The 12075-nt window shown below is 39.8% G+C and overlaps 1 protein-coding gene across 6 annotated transcripts in view; it reads right to left on the reverse strand.

Moving 5' to 3' along the window:
• Nucleotides 1–2231: 2231 nt before the first annotated feature.
• GJC1 (gap junction protein gamma 1) overlaps nucleotides 2232–12075 on the reverse strand; it is a 32979-nt gene continuing 23135 nt past the window's right edge. For 5 of the 6 annotated variants that reach the window (XM_027517385.1, XM_027517382.1, XM_027517384.1 and 2 more), the window contains 2 exons: nucleotides 8815–8890; nucleotides 2232–7880 (listed from right to left, as the gene is read on the reverse strand). In XM_027517385.1, coding sequence (XP_027373186.1) covers nucleotides 6670–7860 — 1191 coding nt within the window. In that variant the 5' untranslated portion in view covers nucleotides 7861–7880; nucleotides 8815–8890 and the 3' untranslated portion in view covers nucleotides 2232–6669. Of the gene's footprint in view, nucleotides 7881–8814; nucleotides 8891–8987; nucleotides 10783–12075 lie in introns of those variants that run through there. The other variant, XM_027517387.1, reaches the window with a different exon arrangement.

Raw genomic sequence — 12075 nt, forward strand, 5'->3', positions numbered from 1 at the left:
AGGGTGGAGAAACTCCGAAGCAGTGGTACCAACTTGTTCACATACAAGGTGGGACGGTTCTGGGTCTAGTCATAGTGATAAAGTGCAAGTCCGGAATGCCTACTGGAAGATGTTTTGAAAACTTATGCCTTGTGGAGGTGGGGAGGGGTTTAAATTGGGAGATTAGGATTGACATATACACACTACACTATATAGATAACTAACAAGGACCTACTGCACAACATAGAAAACTCTTCTCAATACTCTTGTTTTAGTTGCTAAGTCATGTCCGACTCTTTGGCAACCACATGAAATGTAGCCCATCAGGCTCCTCTGTCTATGGGATTTCCCAGCCAAGAATACTGAAGTGGGTTGCTGTTTCCTTCTGCAGAGGATCTTCCTGACTTAAGAATCAAACTCATGTCACCTGCATTGGCAAGTGGATTCTTTACCACTCAGCCACCTGAGAAGCCCTCTCAGTTCTCTATAATGACCTATATGGGAAAAGAATCTTAAAAAAAAAAAAAAGTATATACACACACACACACACATATATATAACTGATTCACTTTGCTCTACAGCAGAAGCAAAACATTGTAAGTCAACTACACTCCAATAAAAATTTAGAAAACATGCTTAAACATCTAGCTGGAGATAGCTTTCTTCCTGGTAGCCCCTGCCCCTCTCCCAAATCACTTATGGATTATTCAGCTGATTCCAGTTTCTGAGTCATCTCCAGTCCTCCACTCCAGACAGCCATCGTTCTGAGCTGACACAAGATGACATTCATGTGGTCTGTCTGGTTTAAACCTCCTTGAACAGTGATGACTCAAATCAATCCCCCTCTCCCTTTTATTCTGGCACACACTTCATGTTTATATTGTTTTCCTAAGATAAGCAGTTCTCACACCTTAATATACATAAGAATCACCTATAGAGAATTTTGGAAAATGTTAACTTCTGTATCTTCCAGTAGTAGCTTACTCAATGCACGCATCTGTAACTACATGCTCAAAGGATGAATTTTACATTGTTTAAATTATACCTTAATAAAAGATTCTTTAAAAAAAATCACCTGGAAAACTTTTAAATTCTGACTATTTGAGCCTGATGGGTCCAAGGAGCCAACATCTGAACAGGCATTCCCTGTTACTTCTTCATAGGTGGTCCAGTGGTCACATTTAGGAAAAAATGCTGTGAAGACAGCGAGGTCCACCAAGCACGGTCCACCCCCAGCCACCACGACAGCCCCACCAACAGCGGCTTCTGCACTTCTCCAGGAAAAGACCAAAGGATGCTGGATGGAGCCACTGGGCAATCAGTGTGCAGACCCAGGTCTGTTCTCGGTTCTGCCTCAACCTCTGTATGCTCTGCGCTCCTGGGTAATATGCTTCCAACCCTGAAACAGTCTTACATGTTAAGACTGGTATAAGCCCTCAAAACCTTAGAAAAACTATTTTAAACTCTGCATGGCAAAGAAAACCAATTTTAACTTGGATGCAACACCGTTTCCAGGTACTAGTCTCTGTTCTGATGGCAAATCTGCTGAAGAAACCTCTTTCCAAACTAGCAGCTCTAACAGCTTTCAAATGGCTCACACGTTTATTACCAAATATGGTTGGCTGACCAGTTTACAATCTGTGCTGCTGAGGGTGCGCTCAATGCATGACCTGTTCTGTCAGTCTGTCAGCGATTCTGTGTCTGGGGGAACAGAGGGCATTGTTGCAGTAAAGGCTACCCTCTCCTCAGCCCTCCCCCACACCATTCTCTTCTCAAAGAGTGGATGAGTCACACCAAGACTGGTCTACATCTGTGACAGGCATCCCTCTCAGAAGGCACTCTTCTCCAGGAGTCCAGAACCAAGGGGAGCCAGAGATGTGGTTTGTTCCCAGGGGCGTGTTCCCCCGTACCCCCACCCTCTCAAGGTCATCTACCCTCCCCAGATGGAGATGCCACAAACATGCCAAACTCTTTCAGCCACAGCAATCCCAGAGGAATTCCAACACAGCTATGAAAAATCAGGTGGTACCTTTTGAGTCCAAGCCTCTACTTTGAAAATTTCCTGCTCCTGCATTCCCACTGAGATCAACTTACAGGTGAATGTACTGGAAGAGATTTCCGTATCAGGTTTCCTGTGTAAACCATTAAGCTCTCGGGCACTATGTTATACAAAGGATGGGGTAAAAATCCTCAAAATGACACGTCCTGGCAGTTGAGTTTTCAAGTTTCGAAAAAGATGCACAGACCACATATGAATCTTCTAAACTGTATTTGGAAATGACAAACATTCAGAACCAACAAAAATCTTCCTAGAGACAAGGCCCTGAGAGGAGTCTGTCCCCACTGTGTAAAGTTTTACATTAACTGTACAGAATGAAATTAGTAACCAGTAATCTTTGGCACTAGAATGGGTAACTCCTTAGTTGTTCATACAGTATCCAAACTGAACATTACATGACGTTAAACTGCTAGTTAACAGTTGAATTTTACATTTAAATTACCTTTAAGAGTTTGACGTCCTAGCTAAGTTTTTCAGTATCAATACACTAATCATATCTAACAGTGCCTGAGGTAGAGACTTCTGTAAGAGATTTATTGAAGAGAACACAATTGAGAGTATAATGAAGAAAAACACTTCCGGTCTTGGAAGCATATTATAGCCAAATGTCTTTGCTGGTTCAACAAGCCAAGCCTGAAATGCAGAACTCTTACTTCTTTCATTTCTGTAGAGACTTTGTACAGGGGTAGGGCTTTCTTCTGTTTGGACTCCTGCATTTTGGAATACATGGATTGCTTCTTTTAAAAGTATGATTCTTAACATGGAATGTGCATGAACCAAACTCAACACCATTATTAAAAACAAAAACAACACAACTGCATTAGAGACAACAAATAAAATCTTTTAAACTCTCCATGATATATGGCCAGAATGAGTGACAAGTATGCAAGTCAACCTAATGATTCTAACATTTGATGGTGACTGTGAATTATTACAGATTTATGATACGTAGGTGAGTTGAAATTTTATTTCCAAACTCAGCACTGTATAAGTGCAGGAGCTTATTTTTAGGTGGTAAGACTCTTCATGAAATTACATGATTTTATGAAGATAAAATCAATATCTGGAACCTTCCAAGCAAAATGACCAGCAACTGGGTATCTCTGACTTCAGGTACTTTACTTCACAGTCAGGAAAGACCTTTGCTTTATAAAAAGGCATTTCTTGAAGTAGGTTCAAGTATAACATACTTGCCTTTTACCAAACACTGCCTGGCCAAAAATTTATCCTCAACTATAGGTATTATTTTTAGAAGTGTACAGTCCCATAAATGAGATGGAAAACACAAAGCCAGGACATTTATAAGCTTAACGGGTAAACCATAGGTATGACTAATAGGAATAACATTTAAGTCCATTCTCGGAATAAGCTGCTAGAGCAAGTTCAGTGTTTTCAACAACTGATTCCTGTGATAAAGAGCACCGAAGGACTTCTTACTATATCATATAGTTCTTTCAATGATTTTTTTGAAGCTTCAAGCTCAGACAATGACCAACAGTTGGTCTTTTAATACTTTTCACCAGAGGCTTTCTCTAACTACTCCGTAACACTTCTGAGAGGTAGGTGGCTACTGGAACTTGGAAAAGTAAAGGGAATTGCTTAGTTTCATACCACAAAGAAATGACAGTTAAGGTACCTAATGATGACATTTTTCTTTTCAAAGACATAGGTGTCCTTTTAAAGACAGATGTGTGGGAGTTCTAACCTGTGAGAACCATTTTAGATGACAAAGTTCATCTTTATCAAAAGTAATTCTACAGATGTTAGTCAAGGAGAATCCCCAGAAAAACTGACTTCTAATGAAATAACACGCCTGTGGTTTTAAATGAACAAAATAGAAGCTAGCAAAACTAAGGCAGAAAGCAAAAGGAAGCCACAAAATGAACATTAACATTTCTTTAGAGGAAAATGCTATCTAATTCGTCCCTCAAATTTGAACTAAGGGAAAAAAGCCTGTTTGCTTTATAAAGGACACACATCTGAATAAATGATGGTATATTAAGGAATATAAACATGTTGTTGACCATATCCTGATTATAGTATGTGAAGGACTAAGCACTCAACTACTATTTGGAGAAGCATGTCATAAGACAGCATGTCTTATACAGCAATTCAAAGGAATGTGATTTTGATAGGAAAAAAAAAATGCTGTTTATACAAACACTTGCAAGTTCCAGAATAGTAACTGGAACAATATTTTTATTCACTCAGTGGGTTAAGCCAGACATTGAAAGGGCCATTTTCTTAATGTAGGTCCACTGACATGTTATTAGGTGAGAATGGTTTTGGCAAATTTGTATGTTCAAAGGCTAAAAGAAATGGACTAAGGAAGCAGTCAGAGTTGGGAAATCTATGTCATAATTAGAACTTTAGTGAGAGAATAAAAATAGATTTGAACACATGTGAAGGTGACCCAGAATATCTTTCTATGTACTTGAGGAAGTTGAAGAATTATCCAGACACAAAAGATAACATTCTCATCAGAACAAGCCAAGATGAAACACCGGAGGCCCTGCCTGTAGAAACTAAGTGGATGCCTCTGGCGCCGAATGTCTGCCTGGCATTTTTGCTTGACTCCGTCCCTCTCCTATCATTCAAATTCCCAACCCTCCCAATGGCAAAACCACTCTATTCTCCCTCAGGCTCTGAATAGATGGACATGAACCTACGTGTATTTTTTTCTGTCCTTCAGTTCAGAAGTCTGCATGAAGTTCTACTGACATAAGAATTATTGGTAGTTCTTTATCTTAGCCAGCCTGAATAATTTAAAATCTTGCCTGTTTTAGAATGATTACTTGAAATTCTTTAGTAACACTTTGTTTGAAGGAAACTGTGCAGATCTGGTAATTATCCAGGATATATACACATATAAGTCATTTTCTGAAATTTTCCCTTCAGTCTCACTGGAGGTGACCTTTTGCTCAAGTGTTTAGAGATCCTGAGGAGCTTCTCTTGGGTAAAATTTACAGATTAAAAAAAGCAAAATAAATGTAAATGCATGGCTAGAAGATAAGCTTAAATTTTCAACTGAATTTTTTTTGGGGGAAGGGGAGAAATGGAGAACAAAGAAAAAAGAACTATACACAGGATGCTGTTCTAAGACCCTCCTAAATAACAAAGAACTGACACTTAAAAATTAAGAGCAAAAAAATAAAACCCACTCTTGGAATTTCAAAGTTACAGGTGGCTTGCAATTAAATTTCTGTTAGAGAAGAGTGAGAGGTCCCAAATGAAATGCTCCCTAGTGAAGCAAAATCTCCTTCCTTTAAATCTTTACCAAGCTCTTACTCAGAAGCTCTTAAACTGTAAGACAAATGATGTGAACATGACAGAGAGAACAAAGTTATCCGACAGAAGGTTGAAAATGGCAGTTAAATATACTGCAAATTATGGGTGTTATGTGAACATGAATGCTTGTCACTGACAAACAGATATGCCTATACTGAATAAATACTGAAATTCTCTTTCAGACTATTTACAGATAGACTCCCAGGTCTGAACTAGTCTTCTGGGCAGAAACCCACTTTGGCAGAAGTAGGTAAATTATAAAAATTCCATGGTAAATGATAAGAAGGAAGTTGAACTTAGGCCTTCTGCCACATGCAGTATAAATGGCTTTGATTAATTTTTAGCCTAGAAGGGAATTTTCGTATTTTTATTGTTAACATATAAAGAAAATATTCAACACTGGCATCTTAAGAAACCAGAGGCAGGTTTTTTGATTCAGATTTAAGGCAAATCAGACAGGCCCACAACTAAACATCAGGGCTTATTTTCTAGGCATGGCTTTGCTTGGTGATAGAGGAATCTCAGAACAGTTCTAGCCGCAGTCTCCACACTGCTACTGGTTGAGGACACCTTTGTGCATCAGACTTTTGAAACAACTGACGTTACATACACACCATCAAAGCAAGGCTTGGTATTTAAAGGACTCCTGCAGTGAATCACTTGAAACAAAAATAGCTTTTCAAAGACTAGATACAACTCTGGGCATATGAATAAGATTCAAAGATTTCTCAAGTCAGAGAGAGATCTCCTTCTACCGTGGACTTCCTCTCTGAGGCTAAGAACTGACTCATCCCCCTTCAGCTCCTCACATATCTGAAATCGTCCCGGTAACACGAGAGGCACTTTTTATTAGGTGTATAGCATCTATTAAAACTTTAAACCCCGGGTAGAGTTTGCTGAACAAAGTAATAACACTAGCCTAATAGGCATTACCTTAAGGATTTTTTTCCCCTTTAATATAAAAGTATAACTACAGTGGTCCAATGTACAAATACAAAAAAAAGTTCTCATACTAAAAAAAAAAAAAAGTACCATAATACTGTACATACAAAAACCGTTCAACAAGAATGATTTAAATATATCTGTTCTTTTCCAGATCTGGAAGACACAAATGTAAAGTTCTGCAACTGTATTATTGCTGGAACTCATATCCAGGAACGCTGTGTTTCCCGTTCTCTCCCCCTTGTCCCAGCCCCACCTTCAGAGTCCCCTGAGCTTGGATCATGAGCCAACAGCATCCCTGAAGATAAGCAGAGCCAAATGTTTACTCAACGGAAGTCATTCTTCAGTGAGCCGCCGCTTACCACGAACTACGAAAGCACAAGCTCTAAGCCCAGCCAGGATTAAATCCAGACGGAGGTCTTCCCATCCCCGGATTTGCTACTAGCACTGCTTTTGCTGGACCCAGCTTTGGACCCCACTTTGGCTTTTTTTTCCCGGGAACCATGGGGGTTGTTTTGGTGATTGTAGGCCTGGATGGCCAGATCCAGGCGTTCCTGAGCCATTCTGATTTCCCTCTGCAGAGTCTCCAGGTCGGGTGGGAGGTTGTCCTCATGGCTGCCGTACTGCTGTTCCTGGGCGATGTTGGCCTTGTTTTGCTTGTAGGCAATCTTAGCGTTGGACAGTTCGGTGTACTGGATTTGATCTGGTTTGACGGCAATGTTATAGCCAGGGGGAGCAGATGGCGTATTCCAAGTGAAAGGATAATTATAAGCACCCGGATCTTCCAGTTCCCTCCTTTTACTGTTTAGCGAGTCTCGAATTGTCCCAAATCCTAAATGAAGCATCTCCCAAATGTTAAGCAATAGGCAAAGGCCTGTAACACCATACATTATCAGAAGAAAGATGGTCTTTTCAGTGGGTCTAGAAATAAAGCAGTCTATCTTATGAGGGCAAGGGAGTCTGCTGCACACATAAAATGGGTGGACTTGGAAGCCGTACAGGAAATACTGCCCAACCAGGAAACCCACCTCGAACACGGTCCTGGCCAGCAGCTGCAGCACATAGATCTTCATGAGCCCATCCTCCCGGATCCGCCGCCGGCCATCATGCTTAGGTTTAGATTGGTTCTGATCTTTATTTTCTTTCTCACTTTCTAATTCCATTTCTGGATACATCATGGGATCCTCTTCATGGTCCTCTTCCGTTTCTTCCAGAGCCCGGTGCTGTTTCCAGCGCATCGCGTAGGGCTTGCTGCGAGCGGCCTTCTTGTCTGCGTCACCGTGCTCCATCTTGGCAATCTTATGAATGGCATAGCCCAGGTACATGACCGAGGGGGTGGCCACCAGGATGATCTGGAACACCCAGAAGCGCACGTGAGACAGGGGTGCAAAGGCGTCATAGCAGACGTTCTCGCAGCCTGGCTGCTCTGTGTTGCACACAAATTTGCTTTGCTCGTCGTAATAGATGGATTCTCCTCCTACGGCTGTAAGGACGATCCGGAAGACAATCAATACCGTGAGCCAGATCTTCCCTACAAATGTGGAGTGGTTGTGGATCTCCTCTAGTAGGCGAGTGAGGAAGCTCCAACTCATGGTGACTAAACTGGTCCGCCCTGGCAAAAATGAAAAAGACCAAAGGAAGATCAGCAAATATTAAAATCTTTTTTATTGATCTTTAGAAACTACTTCTCTACATACGTGAAATCTAACTTCAAGGCTCATACTAGATGACAGAATAAATAGCGCCTCACGCGCCGCACCACCATCGGGAAGGGCCGTTCACCTCAGTCTGTGAGCACTGGTTTATGCTGACAGGGTCTTAGGGAAGTCTGATTTCTTTTCATGTCTTCTCTAGTTTAAAAGGTAAAATTGTAGCTGTCATTTGGAATACAATTCTTAATGTATATTTAAGAATTAATATACTTATACTGGATGTTTTACATATAGTGTTATTTCTTAGACTTCCTGAATTTTGTGAGATAGAGGGAAGAGGACAAAGGCACACCTGTTCAGCCACAGTAAGACTGCCACTGAGAACACAATGGGGACGCTTGAGCTGGACTCCACTGTGAAGAGGTACCTTACTAGCAAACTTAAATACTGGATCTGGTAACAAAGTATTAAAAAGAATTAAGGAGATGGTATCGCTGCAAATATTAATAACTGGCAAAGATCAAGAACTAGAATAAAAGACAGAAACTCAGAAGTCTTAGCTAGGGTGCATCACATAGCAGATTCTAGCATTCTGTATTATATTTCTGTATTTAATTTATGGTTGATGTTAAAAAATGCCTGCAGACAGAAAATCCAATCAATAGGTAAATCTACTTAAAACAGCATTTCAAAGCTAGTTTTATTCTGAGATTCTTAGATCTATGTTCAGAATCTTGGTAAAAACCATCTAAACAAGATAATATATGTAAAGTCCCTAATTCAACCCCTGACACAAAGCACACCTAGCTCTTCCCCTCTTTCCTCTCTTGGTTTACTTCTGCAGATTACAGTTGATTATCAGCATCATCAAAGAAATTTAAATACTCTTTTTACCTGTTATCCAGAATTTCTGCTATCCAAAATTTTCTTAGAGAAATGATGCTTTGTTTACAACTTTTCCAGATTTTCTCTGGAAGAGAAACAGAAGAGAAGGCCGTAAGTTTTCTCCCACAGAAAACAGTAAATCACCAGAATGCCATTTTCAGGGAGAAACAGTGGTACAGTACCACAGGAATCAATCAGCACGAGATGGAAACAGGACTGAGCTTGAATATCACTCTTCTCTTCTCCAATACATCATGGTAGGAGAAAATACCTAAAAGTGACTCGAAGATGCTTTACTCACTGTAGTCTAAGAAAATATGACAGGAAGATGAATCATTTGTGAAAATCTGAAACAGATGAACTCTGGCATCTATACGAAAAAGCCACAGCAGAAAATCTCAATGAATTTAAGCTGGGTCATTATAGGCATTGAGAAAATCTTCATCCCGCGTGCTCTATTCCTGCCCTCTTCTCTGGAGCAGCCAGCTAGGAGCAAGCTGTTTATTTACAACACCCAACAGCCGGCTCCCTGTCACTGGGACACCCATATCCACAGGAGGTGATTCACAGACTCGACTGCTCACAGAAAGAAAACATCTGCACCTGTACTGTGATTACTAGTGTATATACACAGGACAAATTACTTCTCATTATCAAGTTCTGCCAACCCTGGGATAGCCATGGTCACAAATCATCCTCATTTGCTATCATTTAATAAATAAAATGTAAAACAAACCCTGAATGTTCAAAGTTATTATATGTTCAAAATAATAAAAAATATTTTGGTAAGATATGTGAAAAAACCCCAAAACAATTCCCAAAAGGTCAATGAAGAAGAAAAAAGTTCAGAGGCATCTACATAACGTGAAAATATCAAGATTTACATACAGAAGAATCCAGTCACACAAGTATTTCACCACAGGACTTCAAGTACAACTCTCGTTTCCAGCACTGATGTCCAACTGAGCTCAACAGTTCTCCTCTCACTCTATACACAAGTTATAAAACCAAAACAAAAGTAAATAATAAGCAATCTTTAAATGGTGATGTAAGCCAGGTTTCCATAATGAATCACATCCACAGGTCTAGACTCACATTTTTCCAAAATGCCATGTCTAATGCATTTCCCTTAAAGCCTGAAATTTTATTTGTTCCAATAAGCCAAATCATGAAGGTGCAATCATTGGTTAGTTAGAAAACTCATTCTCTACACTTCCATCTGTACCAAAAACAAATGGGTATCTTTTTAACAATTATTGCTATGAAATAATTTCTCAACAGTTCAGTATTTCATACAATAATCTTAACTTTTTTGGGGGGAGGGGATCAATGGCAAATCCTTCAAAGCCTGTATAATAAAGCAGTCATTTAAACACAACTAGAAACACACATTCACACTGGTTAAGCTGCAGGCCTATACAATGCTGAACACTTAAAAGCCTGGTTTTCCAAAGGTTTTATAAGTGCCACAGCACCCTATCCCCAAACCTTGAGTATAAACGAAGTGTACAGTACTGCAACTTCAGCATCTCATAAAGTGGATGATGGGTGGTTTTCTTTCTAACGTAACCACAGGCTTCCCAACCAAATGGCAGCATCACCACTCTTCGGATCTACTGAGCTGTCAGTGGGTTTTTCCTTCGATACTCTTTCCTTTTCCAAATCCCTTTCCTCTCCTTGTAAGCATTAAGAGAAAGGCTTAAATATCAGAGTACACTACTCAAATTTGTGGGGAAGGGTAGAAAGGGAAAGTGGGAGGGAGTGAAAGGGGAGAAAAAAGTCAACTAGTAGAATTGTGGGTTCTGGAATTGACATTTCTAAGCAAAACTGTGCCACTGCCAAGTGTGGTCTCACCATGTTGTTGCACCACTAAAACTCCCTTTTCTCATTACCGCTTTTTTGCTCTTCTAACAGACAAAACAACAGGGTTTCCCTGGTGGCTCAGGAGTAAAGAATCTGCCTGCCAATGCAGGAGACGCACGTTTGATCCTTGACCCGGGAAGATCCCCTGGAGAAGGAAACAGTGACCCACTCCAGCATTCTTGCCTGGGAAATGCCATGGACAGAGAAGCCCAGCAGGGCTACAGCCCACAGGGTCGCAAAGAGTAGGACACAGCTTAGCAACTGAACAACAACAACAACAGGCAGAACACGGTCTTCTTTGGCATCCCTGCTTCAGCAAACAAACTTGGTTAAAGAGTAAGGAGTCAGAGTGTGCAATTAACTGTGAATGGCTTTCATGAAAAAATAAAAATCATTTCCGTATTCTATCTATGAATGGAAAGTGACATGGGAATGTGTGATGAGTGGTGGTGGGGATGGGGGGAGGGATGCTGAACAACTAAATGCTTTTTGCCAACTAGGAAAGCCAACAGATTTATACGTATTTTGACACAATATCTTCTTGAATATATCCTTTATGCTTTGGCTGAATTTATCTATAGACAAATCTAGAAAGTAGTAGAATTAGGACACAAGAAATGTACATCTGCATGGTTCTTGCCCTGTACAGTCATTTGAGTTTCTAAAAAGGTTCTAGCAATTTACAACGCCTGGCAATGAATTACAATTTTACCTCAACCCCGTCAGCACTGTCTGTTATGCTACTCTGCCAGATGCAAAATGGAATTTCAAAAATATCTCAATTTGTATGTTTTTAATACAGCAGGATACATTCCCCCTATAGTCCTCCTTCTTCATGAACTATTCCTATTCTTTTGCCCATTTATCTGCAGAATGTATTCTGCATTTGACATTTAATATAAATATATTTGTTTTCCTCCAAAATTTACTACTTTATATAGTCACACCAGTCAATCTGTTAAATAAATATTCTTTCTAGGATAGCTTTTTAAATAATCTGCAAAATTCTTGGTAGCCCATAATTCAAAAGTATTCTTGATTCTATCCCCACCCCACAACACAACACATACTGAAGAAAATTATGTTTGCTTACATAAAATGTACTGGACAGAAATCAAACGTGCTATTTTTAGTCTGTTTTCCAAATAAACTTTCAAATCTACATTGTCTTACACTAGAAAAGAGAATTTTAAAAATTACTTGGTATCAACATGGTAATAAATTATGTAATCCCCTCCCAAATTATTTATATTTGAAGAGTTTCCTATCAGCTATATCCTAAACAGGATCAAGTCAAAGTTTACTGCCTTTTTCTGTAAACTAAAAGCATCTTTGGAGACCAAACGTAAAAGCTCATTATTTGGATTATCTCTGGAGGTAGATTATATGATCAGGTCTATTTAACAA

This window comes from Bos indicus x Bos taurus, chromosome 19, assembly GCF_003369695.1.
Source record: "Bos indicus x Bos taurus breed Angus x Brahman F1 hybrid chromosome 19, Bos_hybrid_MaternalHap_v2.0, whole genome shotgun sequence".
Taxonomy (NCBI): Eukaryota; Metazoa; Chordata; class Mammalia; order Artiodactyla; family Bovidae; genus Bos; species Bos indicus x Bos taurus.